This window comes from Trichechus manatus, unplaced genomic scaffold (assembly GCF_000243295.1).
Source record: "Trichechus manatus latirostris isolate Lorelei unplaced genomic scaffold, TriManLat1.0 scaffold00030, whole genome shotgun sequence".
Taxonomy (NCBI): Eukaryota; Metazoa; Chordata; class Mammalia; order Sirenia; family Trichechidae; genus Trichechus; species Trichechus manatus.
The window spans coordinates 11,401,945-11,415,546 of record NW_004443966.1 but is presented as its reverse complement, the minus strand read 5'-3'; the positions used below and the strand labels follow the sequence as shown (position 1 = coordinate 11,415,546).

The 13,602-nt window shown below is 46.8% G+C and overlaps 1 protein-coding gene across 1 annotated transcript in view; it reads left to right on the top strand.

The window, feature by feature from the left end:
- The window catches only part of MEGF11 (multiple EGF like domains 11), a 255,173-nt gene extending 243,130 nt beyond the window's left edge, over positions 1-12,043 (top strand). Inside the window, exons 20-22 of the mRNA XM_004374678.2 lie at positions 3,460-3,516; positions 9,431-9,637; positions 10,253-12,043. Coding sequence (XP_004374735.1) covers positions 3,460-3,516; positions 9,431-9,637; positions 10,253-10,413 — 425 coding nt within the window. The 3' untranslated portion in view covers positions 10,414-12,043. The remainder of the gene's footprint in view (positions 1-3,459; positions 3,517-9,430; positions 9,638-10,252) is intronic.
- The last annotated feature ends 1,559 nt before the right edge of the window (positions 12,044-13,602 follow it).

Genomic DNA, 13,602 nt, shown 5'->3' with positions numbered 1-13,602 from the left:
CATCACAGGGGAGGGGGGTCTAGGACCTAGGTGGGTCAGGATCATCACAGGGGAGGGGGAGTCTAGGACCTAGATGGGTCAGGATCATCACAGGGGAGGGGGGTCTAGGACCTAGGTGGGTCAGGATCATCACAGGGGAGGCTGCACTGAGGCTGGGCAAAGCAAAGGCTGGGGAGGGGCACCGTGTGGGCACGAGGTATTAACCAGTTCTCCTACTCTCCAAACAGCTCAGTAACAGGTCCCTTGACAGAGACACAGCAGGCTGGACCCCCTACAGCTATGTGAATGTGTTAGGTCAGTAGTGGTTTGAGTTGGTCTCCTGCATCATGTCCCGCCCGGTACTCCCCCTCACATTGAGAGGGGCCCTGTCCCAGCTCAAAGGGAAAGAGTCAGATGAGTCCTGAGCAGGGTTGCCCCCAGGGAGAAGGGGTGTGGGAAGGAGATCCAAGCCCCTATTTCAGCTCTTATAAGCAAATGAAGCCCAAGACCCCCTTCATTCCTGTATTAGGAGAGAGGGAGAGGGTGGCTGTGACCCAAGGAGACAGCTGGGAGGGATATGGGGATTCCAGGTGGAAGCAAAAGTGCACTCACCATCTGGAAAGGGACCCCTTCCTTCCTGACCCAGCCCCTACCAAGGTACCCCTGCTCTAGTAGGTACCCATTCCAGTTGAGGGTGGGAGGTAGGGAAGCAAGGCACATGGCCTGGGCTCGCGGATCCCCCTGGCCCCAGTACTATGTATAGAGGCCGTCATCTCCTTCCAGCCTGTCCCACTCAGACCCTCATCTCCCTGTGTACTTCCCACTCCCCTTCCCTGCCATACCAGGGCCCTGGGAATAATGGCTCCTCCCTGTCATTCCTCTCACTAGACTCCCATTTCCAGATCAGTGCCCTGGAGGCCAGGTACCCGCCCGAGGACTTCTACATTGAACTTAGACACCTCAGCCGCCCCGCTGAGCCACACTCACAAGGTCAGACCCCCAGCCCTACCCTCCACCCCCTGGGCCCCTGAGGCTACCATACTAGACCAGACCCAGCACCTGCCCTACTCCCTAGCCCACCCCCAGGTTCCCAGAACACTCCCTGTTGAGCCCCCCTCCCTCCCAACATGACTCATCTCCAAGCCCAATCCCCCATCTGAAGGAAACCTGTCTGGATCCTCCCCATCACTCCTTCTGCTTCCATCGTGGTCAGTGTGTGTGGACAAACACTGGTGGCTGGTATTAGGCAGAGGGGACATGATGTAATTGCACTCTTTACAGGCCACAGAATACAACCCAAAACCATTGAGAAATGACTTGGGGATGGTGACACCTTTGGGGTTCTCTGGACCTCTGGCCCCTGTTGGTATGGATAATGAAGAGCTGGCTCTTCAGCTAAAGAGCCCAGTACCTCCCAGAGAGAGACTATAGACCCACCAGGACCCAGGCCAAGCTCTCCCAGCTCATGGGATGGAGGGTAGGGGGGCCATCCAGCAGGGATCTGGAGAGACTGCGGCACATTGTGTGACTTCCTGGGCAACGTCCTCTGTTCCTGTATTAGGCTCAAACCTGGTGACTTGGGAGAGATGCAAAAAGGAGACGTGGAAAGTCAGTCCTGACATGGGAGGATGTGGGCAGTAGTTACAAAAGTAGGTGCCACAGGAGTGAGTACAATGAACAGGGAATGTGGTACCTCTACAAAGTGGCCCCTCCAGGGCACTGAGGGGCAGAGCCTTAGCACACTGGACAGCTCTGGGCCTGAGCTCGGGCTCTAGCTGGTTTCTGGGGCTCAAGGGAAATGCAGCTCTACCAACTCTGCATCTAGATCCCTGGGTCTAGCAGCACTAGGAATTCAGCTGCCCCGTGGGCAGGCACTGTCTGCAAGGACTCTGGACCTGCACCCAGAAAGCTGTGTTATTGGCTCTGGAGCCCCTGGCCAGTGTCCAGGGCATTCAGTAACCCCACCACCAGCGCCGTCACTCTGTATCTCTTTCCACATGGGAGATCCTCTGGGCTCAACCCAGAGATTGCTCCCTGCTATGCAAATTTCAAAGCAGTCTGACGCTTCAACCAGGGAAGCTAAAGCCACCACCCATTGTCATTTTTTGGCTGATACCCAGGGAGGCTGGTGGCCAACGGGAGTGAATACTTGAGGAGATCTGGGCTCTAGTCCTAACTCAGCTTCTCACTTGCTGGTATGGCCTTGAGCCCTCTTTAAGCCTCTGTTTCCTGTTCTGTAAAAATGGACAAAAGTTAACAGTCAAGCCTTCCTCCCTCAGGGAGGACAGAGGAAGCCCTTGTCTGGTGTAAAGTGCTGAATAGATGCTGGGGATATGGATTGTTGCAGTCATGTTTCTGAAGGCCTTTTAAAAGAATAACGAACTTGGACCTGATTCAGCTGTATCACTCAGCCATGTGTGGAAGGCAGATAGGACCAATTTAATTTGCCAGACTTCTGCAAATTCAGCTTGGGCACGCTATGTGGAGGGGTATTCGGAGGTACTTAAACAGCAGTGGGTTTGGTCTTCAGTGTCAGAAACTTTGGGGAGAGTCGATCTCTATTTTAGTAGGCACTTTCTGGCCACCTAGCCTGGTACTGTGTCCCCAGTTAAAAGCTGAATAAAGATGGCTTTGACTCTAAGCCAGGATCGTTACTGTCCTGACCTAGAAATGCCAAGCAGTTTCTTTTCTGGGATCACCAGCAGCAAAGAACCTGAGCTTTGTCCCTGAAGCTTTATGCCCTGCCTCTGGCTGGGGCTCAGGATCATGTGTAGGATAAACTGTGGTAGCCAAAAGGGAGAAGGAAATCCTTGGAGCTAAAAAAATTGATAACACTTTTCAAAGACAACTCTCAATTACGTGCAAGTTGTTCATTCATAGAAATGGGTGACTAAGAGAGCTGCTGAGATGGGAAGGACTGTACAAGGACCTCAGCAACCTGTCCTCCCTCTCTGGCTTCCCTCAGCTGAGCCTGGGGAGGAGAGGCAGGATCAGAGCTGAGACAGGCGAGGAAAACTGTCTCCAACCCCATTCCAAAATGCAGCAGACCTGGGGGCTGGAAATGCATACCTCCTCCCTCCCCCGGCCCAAGCTAAGAACTAGTTCTGATTCATTTCTCATTCTGTACCTTTGGCACCTGGAACTTCACCTACAGTGACTGCAGGTGGCATCAGAACTGCCTTTCGTTAACTCCTGGAAGACATTCTCCTCAGGGCTGAAGGTTAGAGAGGAGGAGTGCTGAATACGCCCAGGAGAGCTGCAGCGCACTGGCACTGTTAACGTTCCGGGTCCCTTCAAGAATCCCTATACACGCAAACTGATTCAGGGTAGATTAAACCCAGAGCAGTGTTGTAGCAATAGATAACTATTTATCTTCCGGGTAGAGAAGAAAGAAAGAAAAACAAAAAAGAAGAGCACCTGCAGTCTAAGTAAACCTCGCTCACCCCCGTACTACTCTCTCCTTATGTCATTTTCCTGCAGGTGCTTGTGGAATGGATAGACGTCAGAACACATACATTATGGACAAAGGCTTCAAAGGTAGAGTATCCAATCCTGACGTCCCATTAGAAAGGGCTTAGCAAGATAAAGGGTGCAGATCTGAAATGACCAGGAATTCCGCCTGAGAGAAACTACACATCCCCCCACCCCCACACCCCCACACACCCCCAAAAAAGGTTAAAAGACCACAGGACCTGGGGCTGCTGGGTAGCTCTGCGCAGGAGGAACAATCACAATAATGAATTCATCTTTCGATTTCAGTTGCTCCTGCTTAGCAAACGCTTGTGGGTTTTTTTTTAATAGATGCCAACTAAATGTCTTCGGAAATGCAGAACATCGTTATCCAACCAATTAGCACAAGTTAAATTGATTATAAAATCTGAAATAAAGTCAATCTACCTGCCCCCAGAGGCCTCCTGTCATTGTGCTGGGGAGGAACGCCACCCTGCACCTGCTGGCTTGCTGGGGCACACGGAAGGAAAATGATACCCAGTGTTAATAGATCAAGAGCTCTCTGGCCCTGAGAGCAGGGAAGCCAGCACTAATCCCCAACACATGGGAACTGCCAGTCAGACCGTCCCTCTAGGAAGTCTACAGGTGAAGCCAAAGATGAAAGGTCAGGTCCTGTTCCTGGGCTGAGGCCCAGGAGTGAATGACAGAATGTGTGAAACAGGCAGCTTTGGAACAACACAAACCTGGGTTAATGTCCCTACTCTGTCACTTATTAACTGTGACAGAAGACTGAGCTCTCCAGGGCTCAGCTTCCTCATCTGCAAGATTGGGATAACAATGCCTGTCCGACTGTCCAACAAGGTTATTGTACCTATCCAATAAAATCACAGATGGGAAGTTTTGTTACATATTGTACAGGGTTGTACAAAGGTAATGGGGCTGTCTTTTTGTCTCTAGGGTCTACTTAAGAGTCTCAGTCAAGCTGAAAGAGATATGACTGACAGCAAAGGTCCCAATGGATATCCTAAACCTGGCTGTACACCAGAATCACCTGGGAAGCTTATTAAAAATACAGAGGTTCAGACCCCATCTCCCGGGGATTCTGATGCAGTAGATCTAGAGCCAGGCCCTGGAATCTGCATTTGTGAGGAGTACACCAGGTTATTCACCCAACTATCATTTAGAAACCACTGGACTACACTGACCCGGATTTCCTGGATTACTATTCTGGTCTTTCAGGTCTAACCTTAGATACTGACACCTGAGACACAACCATTTCCTTCCTAACCAGGGAGAGCTAGTTGTCTACAGCCCTTGGTGGGGTGATTAGTGAAGTGGGTGGTGGAGAGTGCTGCGTTCTGAGTCAGAGAGCGGTGAGGAGGAGCCCCCATGAGTACCTGTCAGGACGTGCAGGTTCCAGGAGAACTCTCTAAAGATAAGAGGTCACCTCTAGGCACCCAGCCAGCCAGAGGACCTCCCATGGGAGCATCATTCTGACCCCTTTTTTTTTTATAAGTTTTGCCTTAAACCATCCAAATGGGGTACAAGCAAGCATCATTACAGCAGGTAAAGCTAAAAACAGAAAGGACAGCTCTGCTGCTTCATCACTGTGACCTGAGACCTCAGCGTCTTTGTCGAGGAAGTGAGGCGACTGGGCAGAAAGATCTCCCAGGGCCCTTCCAGCTCTCAGAACATGCATGACTCAAGTGCAAATAAGCTGAGACCGGCCTGGGCACCTCAATTCATAAGCACATAACGTTCTCATGCACTTTGTTGTCCCGTGCACTGTGAACAGGATAGCTACTTTCAGACTCACGACCTGCAACCTTTAACGTTAAGCTAGAGCTAAGGAGAGCAGCATCTCTGCCTCAGCGTCATTTCATTCCTGTTTGGTGGCTCATACATCCGAGCACCTGAGAGCAGGGAGAGCCTCAGCAGGTAGGCAGCCAGATTTTGTTTCACCACTCTGGCTGTAAGCATCCTTTAAATTAGAGAGGAAAGAGAAGCTGTGTAGGCAAATGTACCAGCAGGTGTTGGGGACCAATACATCAGAACAAGAGAATTCAAAGAATGTCACAGTTCAGAACTTTACAGAAATACTGATCAAAGACATGGAATAAACCCCATTAATTTGCTGAACCCCCAGAGAAACATGTAATAAACTAGTTTGTATCAAGAATGAAACTATTTCCTAAAACTACTGGGCCAAAACTAAATGAGAACTGCTAAGATTTAACGTCTAAACGTTCTCTGAACTCCATGGGAAAGAGGCCTGGTCTGGTCATGGTGTTGTTTTCTTCCTTTATAAAAGGACCTGGTTACACTCGCACCATCTCTAAGGCCCTTTCCAGCTCTGATATCCCCCACTCCATGTCATCCTGGAGGCTGAATGAGACCACTTACTGTGATAATCCCACTGTACCTCTGAACACCCACTGGCCCCGTCTATTCCTCCCCACCCCCACCCCCCACCGTGTATGATTCTGCAGCACACTGCCCCACGTTCAATTCCTTGTCGGTCATGCAGTTCAGAGTGCTACAGAAGTCCTCCCCACTACTCTGCATTACCTGGAAGCCTTGATCCCACTGTTGCTGGCTTTCCCCACCTCTGTGCTCCTTGCTATCCAACCTCCAAGTCTCTCCTCACCTTGGGTTCTAAGATAACGAGGAGTCCACTGACATCCTGAAAATGCCTTTTTTTCAGCCAGCTTGGTTCTCCTTCTGGCCCTGAGATCTCCCCCTCCTGCTCCCCATATTCTTGTCTCAGTCAAGAGAAGGATGCTAACTTACGGTCTAGAAAGAGAAAGGGCAGGTGGCTGAGAAGCAAGAGATGGATGTTCTGTGCCTGAACAGTTGCGCTATCCCCAACGGTGAAGTAAGTTGGTCCTTAACTGGATGTTAGTGTGAACCTACAGGCCTGAGTAGGTGCAGAGCCCACAGTGTGCTCACAAGGTGGCCTTGGAAAGTCATTTCTCCTCTCTAGATTTGCTGCTTCCTCTATAAAATGAAAATATTCAGATTAGCTCGTTTCAGAGGCCTCTTCACTCTCGGAAGAGGAGCCCTAGTGGCACAGTGGTTAAGCACTCGGCTAATAACCAAAAGGCTGGCAGTTCAAACCCACCAGGTGCTCCCTGGGAGAAAGATGTGGCAGTCTGCTTCTGTAAAGATTTACAGCTTTGGGAACCCTACAGGGCAGTTCTACTCTGTCCTATAGGGTCGCTATGAGTCAGAATCGACTCAACGGCAACGGGTTCAGTCTGACAGCATATGGCTTTATGTGATCTTTGATAGGTAGGAACCAGATGAGAGCAAATGCCAGGGCATTACAGGACTAAGCCTTCAGTCCTAATGCTAATGACAGGCCTGGGTTCTTGGAAGAGTGACTCAGTGGAGCTTGGGTACAGCTCATGCTTCCCCTTTCTTTGCAGAATGCTGTCAAGTACAGGGACTGGGGTGGGGGTGAGGCTGTAAAAGGGTGAGGAAGTGTCTTTGAGCAGCTGGTTATTCTTTCTCCACCCTGTCCATCCTCCCTCACTCAGGCATGTGGGTGACTCAGCCGGGGAGAGTGGCTTCCTAAGGTGGAGTTTTCCAGCTTGCCCTGCCCCTCCCTACCCTCCAGTTCCCAGTAGAGAAAGGAGCCACCAGATCATTCCATAATTCAACACTCCCCCACCAACCATTTGACTAATCCCTTCCCTCCAACCTCAACTCTTTTATCCTTCTAGGTTCATCCCCAGCTGCAGAGCAGGACAAACAATATATTCCCCAAAATTTGAAAGCAGCCCCGCCTTTTCTGATGAAAATGAGAAGAGAGGCCCTATTGGCTGGCTAAGGCTCTGACAGGCCTTGAGCTAGAGCCTCAAGGCTCCCCCACTGCCGTAACTGAATTAGTCACGGGATACCCATAAAAAGTGTAGCCCTTAGCCTCTCTCTCTCAGCAGGGACTGGCCCCATAAATAAAAGGTATTCCTTGTTGAGGGTAAGGCTGTTGCAGAAAGAGTTTGCACACAGAGATACAAGGCAAGAGCAGTGGGTAGCAGGATGGGGGGGGGGGGGCTCTTTGCTTGGGTATCAGAGAAGACAAGGGTTGAATCCTACCTACCTACTAACATTGGGCATGATACTAACAAGCTTTCAGAGCTTCAGTTTCCTCATTTCTAAAGGAGTAATAATACTCCTTCCTGCCCAGCCCCCTTCACAGATGTAAGAAGTTTCAAGTTACCTAACTGTAGTGAGAACTGTAAATGCTATACAGAGTGAGCTATCGCTATCCTGAAGTTTTAGAAAATATGCAACTGAAGCAGCTGCCAAGGGCAAAGTAAAAGGCTGTGTCTGGGTGGGAGAAGGGGGGTGTTAGGAGGGCTTTTCACTCAAGAGATAGCCCCTGTTTAAGCAATACTAGTCCTTAGCTTCCAAACAAGAAGTGCTGAGCAGTAATGCCCTATTCCTTGGCTGGTGAGTTCAGAGAACCAGAAGTGGGACAGATGAGCCATGTTTGGGTTCCTGGGCTTATCCACCACTGCTTTGTACTATGAAACAAAGCACCGAGAGGCCCATTTCTGTGGCGTGGAGCAGGGCATGGCGCAGCCACTTATCCCCATGTGAGCCTCAACCAGCAGCTAGCCTATCTAGCCTCCCTTTAGTCCTTGCTGGGGCTGGCTGGGACTGCTCGTTAGGTAGCAAGACTGTCTCCTCCTTTTCCTCTCTAGGTTCATATACTATTAAGAGGTCATAATCTAAGATGACACAAAGGCCAATATCCTATCCACCTCTGGGCTAAACTGAGAAGGAAAGTGCTCTGAGCCTGGTTCTAAAGCTTGCTGTGCTCCTGATAAGCAGTGTGACACGGGGGAACTTCCCCACTCTAAGCCTCAATTTCCTGATAAGCAATAGGGGGGTGGGAGGGTAAAAGGGGGAAGTGAGGAACAATCATCACTGCTCTACCTGCATCATAGCGTGTTGTGAACACCTGAAGGAACTAACAGGTGAATATACTTTCGTACAAGATTGGGGAATGTTACCTCAATAACCTAAAGCAACCATCAATAACCTACATTAACAGAACCGTAAATGCCCTCCCAATCGGTGACCTGTTAAGAAAGAAAAGACTCTTTGTGGTGGCACACATCTCAGCTACTTTAGCCACATGGAATGTTCTGCTCTCACTGGCCCAAGGTACATCTAGTCACCCCCTGAATTACATTATCACTTACACTTTTTACATTTCACTAATCTCATGTTTTAAACAGGGTACAAAGTTGTTACAAGTGTAACAGAGATAAACCACCCCAGAGGATACACTGCAGGCCTGCTAGAAAACAGGAACTTTTCAAAGGCCTAGCTTGAGACTGAGGTGCTTTTTTATACCAGTTATACTTAATTCTGCCCCACTCCAATCACCAGCTCCTGGCGGGCAGGGATGCCCCCAAAGTTTGCCACCTAAAGGCTGCCAAATTGCTGACATCGGTGATAAAACACACGTGCCTACTTTTTCTGAACCTGAGCTTCCTACCATCAAAAATAAGTCTGAAAAAGAATATCACAGAAAAAGCACAGGCTAAGGAGCCCCAAGGCATGGATTCAAGTCTTGGCACTGCTATTTACTAGCTTTGTGACCTTAGCCAAGTCACTTCATCTCTCGAGTCTTCATCCCATAAAATGGAAACTATCAACTATCTTTGCAGGATTTTGTAAAAATTAAATAATAGATGTGAAAGCATGTTATGAATATCTTGAATTAATGCCTTTCTGGTGCTATACCTGGCTACTCAAAACAAAAATGTTCCTATCTCCCCAAAATGTAAGTTTCTTTGGAAAAAGAACTCTGCCTACCTGGGAATGCGCTCCTCAACACATTTAATTAGCAAATCTTGAATTATCATAGGCTTTTACAGCTCCAGGATCCTGAAGACACATAAACTCAACTGCAGTCTCCTGCTTCTGGTATTTAAATGAAGACATATGTCCTTGCTTGTCCTAAGAAATCTCTCTTGCTTTGCAGATTACATGAAAGAATCCGTGTGCAGTTCTAGCACTTGTTCCTTGAATAGCAGCGAAAACCCTTACGCCACAATTAAGGACCCGCCCATCCTCACCTGCAAGCTTCCAGAAAGCAGCTATGTAGAAATGGAGTCACCTGTGCACAGGGGGTCTCCGTACACAGATGTGCCATCCTTGTCGACATCTAATAAAAATACATACGAAGTTGGTAGGTGTCTCAAATAAGTAACTTAGTGAAAATCAGGGCAACAGTGCAGCATCTGAAGTAAAAACAAGCCCTCTCCACTCACCCTGACTTGAAAATACACCTTTTTTTGGTTGCTTTTTAAAGACTGCAGGGTGAACTGTCTTTCTTAGGACTGTCCTCCTCTTTCCTGCAGGAAATCAAATTCTTGTGCCAACTCCGCTTTTAAAACACTAGGACTAGCGTGAAGCCAAAATGCTGGGGGTGGGGTGTGGGTCCACACACATTTCAACTGCTTGGTGACACAAACTGCAGTTTAGAAGAGAAAACCATCAGAACAGACCTTTGCAAGTTTCCAAATCACCCTCTTCTATCTCTTCCCGGTTTAACCTGTCTCCCTGGGCTCACTGACTAGACCCTTAACTCTAGGATCTTCTCAATCTCTTGGTGGTGACAAGTTTGGGATTCTGACAGCACATTCACTTAGATTTGCTGTCTCTTGAGCCTCAGTCCCAACCCTCACATATCTGTCAAGCCCTAGTATCTCTACTCACCAAGTTAAAATAGGACTCTCTTCCCCTCAATGAGGCAAACAAAGCTAATCTGTTCTCTGAACTCATTTTTCACTATGTTCCTTAGAGCCCACAATCAGTGTGGTCCAAGAAAGCCGCAGTTGTAACTCCAGCTATATCCAGAATCCATACGACCTCCATAACAACAGCGATATTCCTGGTCATTATGACCTCCTCCCAGTAAGACAGAGCCCTGCCAATGGGCCCTCCCGGGACAAGCACTCTTAAAGAGGGATAAGCTTCCCTCTTGCAATGTATTCTGCTGAATATTCTCTGACTCTCTGAAAGAAGACAATCCTCTGACTTGAAATAATGGTATAGACTCCAACTGCATGTTAGTTGTTACTTTCACCTGGAACTAAAGAAGAGTTTCCAAGTGGGACTGGGGTAATCGTTCAAAGAAATCTGTTCACAAAGGCAAACCCTATCACCTACCAACCCCAGACCCCAGATGCCCTGGATTATGGTTTCTAAAACATTAAAGGTACAACTACTTATCAACATCAGCTAAATATATATATAATTATCTGAAATATGATGCTTAGAAAGCATGTAGGTTTTACAAACCTTCCTAGGGGGAAAGGGGGACTGGGGAAGGGACAGAATTACTTTACAGCACCTGAAAAGTATATGTACTTTTGGTTGCTATTACCATCAACATCTGTTTTATGACCTAAAATAATCAGTACCTAGACATGAGCTATGCTAATATCAATACTTAATTTACCTGTGCATATATGTCTGCTCCATCAGATTGTAATGGCCAAGACTACAGAGTTCAGTATATAGTCTAATGCTGACAACTTCAATTTTTACAAATAAGACTTCAATAAATATAAATTAACTTTTTCTCTTCACCACTGTTTTGGTAATAGGCAAAAAAAAAAAAAATGTTTCCAAAGCAGCAGTTTCTATCTACAATAATGATTTCTAGGCCAGCTTTATCAAATCCCGCCAATTCAAAGGTCAAGAACATCGCAAGTCAGCCCTGGCCTTGTCTGATCTCTTTAATCCACCCACCACCTGAGTCATGCCATGTGCAATAGAGCACTGAGACAATGCTTTATGTAAGCACTCACAGACTGATAAGAATTAAGTATCAAACAGCTACTTGGCCTCCCCAGTTTATCAGGATGGCATTCCTTGACTCGGAAGAGTACTTGTTTTCAAGCAGTTCTTCGTAAATCTTGAGCTTCACATAGTATGGAAACTGAAACTATAGAGGATGAGACAGATGTGGATACAGCGAGTTTAAGTCGCTTAAAGTACATTATGCTTTTTAATAGAACTAAATGAAATTATCAAACAAAGAATGGACTGTAACCAGTTGTAATGTGATGTAAAAACTTAATAGTAAACAAACAGATCTAAGGATATCAAGTGCTTCTACCTTATACCTTAAAATCACCACCTACTGAGATGGTCGAAAATGTATCACAATGAGTTAATGCTCCAGATCCCAGCATTCAGATGTGTCTATACTTTCCGCTACATATGGACACAGGTAAACTGTGGCTCAGACGAGTCAAAATGGATTCAATCCCCCAGCCCTAAAGAGGACCTCTTCACAAAAATTAAAGACCAAAAGAAGGGCAAACCAAGGAAGCTAGTGACCACCTCTGTACCACTCCATTCTCTGACACCAGTCCAACCAGTAAAAAGTACTTCCAAAAAGGTATACGGGAGAGGAACTAAATGACTGCAAAGCTAGACTAGCTGCTACAGGAACTATGGGAGTTGTGAAGCCCTTGAGATAAATTGGAAGTCTGCCATGGAACCCATTAGGTTGCGTAAAAACAAAAAAAACCAAAAAACCAAACCCGTTGCCATCAAGTTGATTCTGTCGATTCTGACTCATAGCGACCCTAAAGGACAAAGCAGAACTGCCCCACAGGATTCCAAGGAGCAGCTGGTGGATTAGAACTGCCAACCTTTTGGGTAGCAGCCAAGCTCTTAAACACTTGTGCCCCCAGGGCTCCTTAGTTTGGGTAGTAACCAGCAAAAGCAAGAAAATAAAAAAATGAGTAAACCACCCCCTGCCACCCACTTCCCCCAAGTGACCACATTTTATTGTTAGGGGAAAATATATAATACATGAATGCTGCATGCGTGCATGGGAGCAAGTGATCAGCAATAGCAAATTTACTTTCCAAAAAAGCCTTATTAAAATATAAATACTAGCAAATTACTTTGTAGACCCAAGGAATATTTCATATACGTATGTAGAAAAAAATATAGATAAAACACTTACCTCAGTATTTCAGGGCGGCCAGTGCTCAATTATCTTCGTGAAGCAAGGAGTAAGAAGCATGACAAAGTCAGATCAGCAGTCAATCCCAGGTTTTGGCTTCTTCTCTTACCCTGCATGTGCAATAACTGCTGCCTGGCAAACCGGAAACCGGCAGCATCACTCCAGTTTCACCTCTTTTGCCAACTATCCTCTGGGCAAACGTATTCGGTCAGAGGTGGCATGGTGGAATGGGAAGAGCACGGGTTCAAGAGATTTGGGTGTTACCCTGGGCAAGTTACTTGCCCTCGTGGGCTCCTTTTGTCCCCATGTATAAAAGGAAGCAGCAGAGAGGGGGAAGGCAGCTCTAACAAGTCTTCAGCTCTAGCATTCTGTTGATTTTTAAAGAAATGTAATACAGCTCAAATCAGGCAATACAGAGGAGAAGGGAAAGGCAGAGGGTTTGAGTCATCCATGGTGACAACAGCTGCCTTCACACATCTAGGAGTTACCTACAAAAGACAGTTCAGTCTTACAGAGCAACTGGTAGGAGCTTCTCACCAGCACTGGCACAAATAGGTTCATGGTCAGCCTAAACGGGCACTGTGTTTTAGTTCGTTTTATTGGTGACTTGGAAAGTTCTGTTCAATGATTTCACAGAAACTAAATTTTTCAAATAAACTGATGTGCATACAGTTCAAATGAATAAAGAAAACACAATTATTGTACAGTAGCATAAGTAAGACTACGAAATGGCAATACTTTTTTAAACACAGATTTGTAATGTATTTGTTCACTGTGCAGAGGTATTGTACCTTGTACAAAATAAAATGAATTTCTCAAACTAATTTAACAGGAATGCCTATTGTCGTGTTGCAAATTGAAACCATAATCTATAATCTACACTTTAAAAGTAGAACTACATTTTGTGTGGTCACTTTAGGCAGTTGGAAAAATGAAAATTATCCAGGACTTCGAACCAGTTCGTTCTGGTTCGAGCCCCTGCGAAGAATTTGAATTTCTAACAAGTTCCCAGGAAGTTATACAGAAGAATCATGTGGGGATCTTATTAAACTGCAGATTCTGATTCAGTATATCTGGGGGTGGAAACTCAAATTCTCAGCAGGGAACTTTTTAGAAATGCAAATTCTTCAGCAGGGGTTTGAACCAGTTTGTTCTGGTTTGAACCC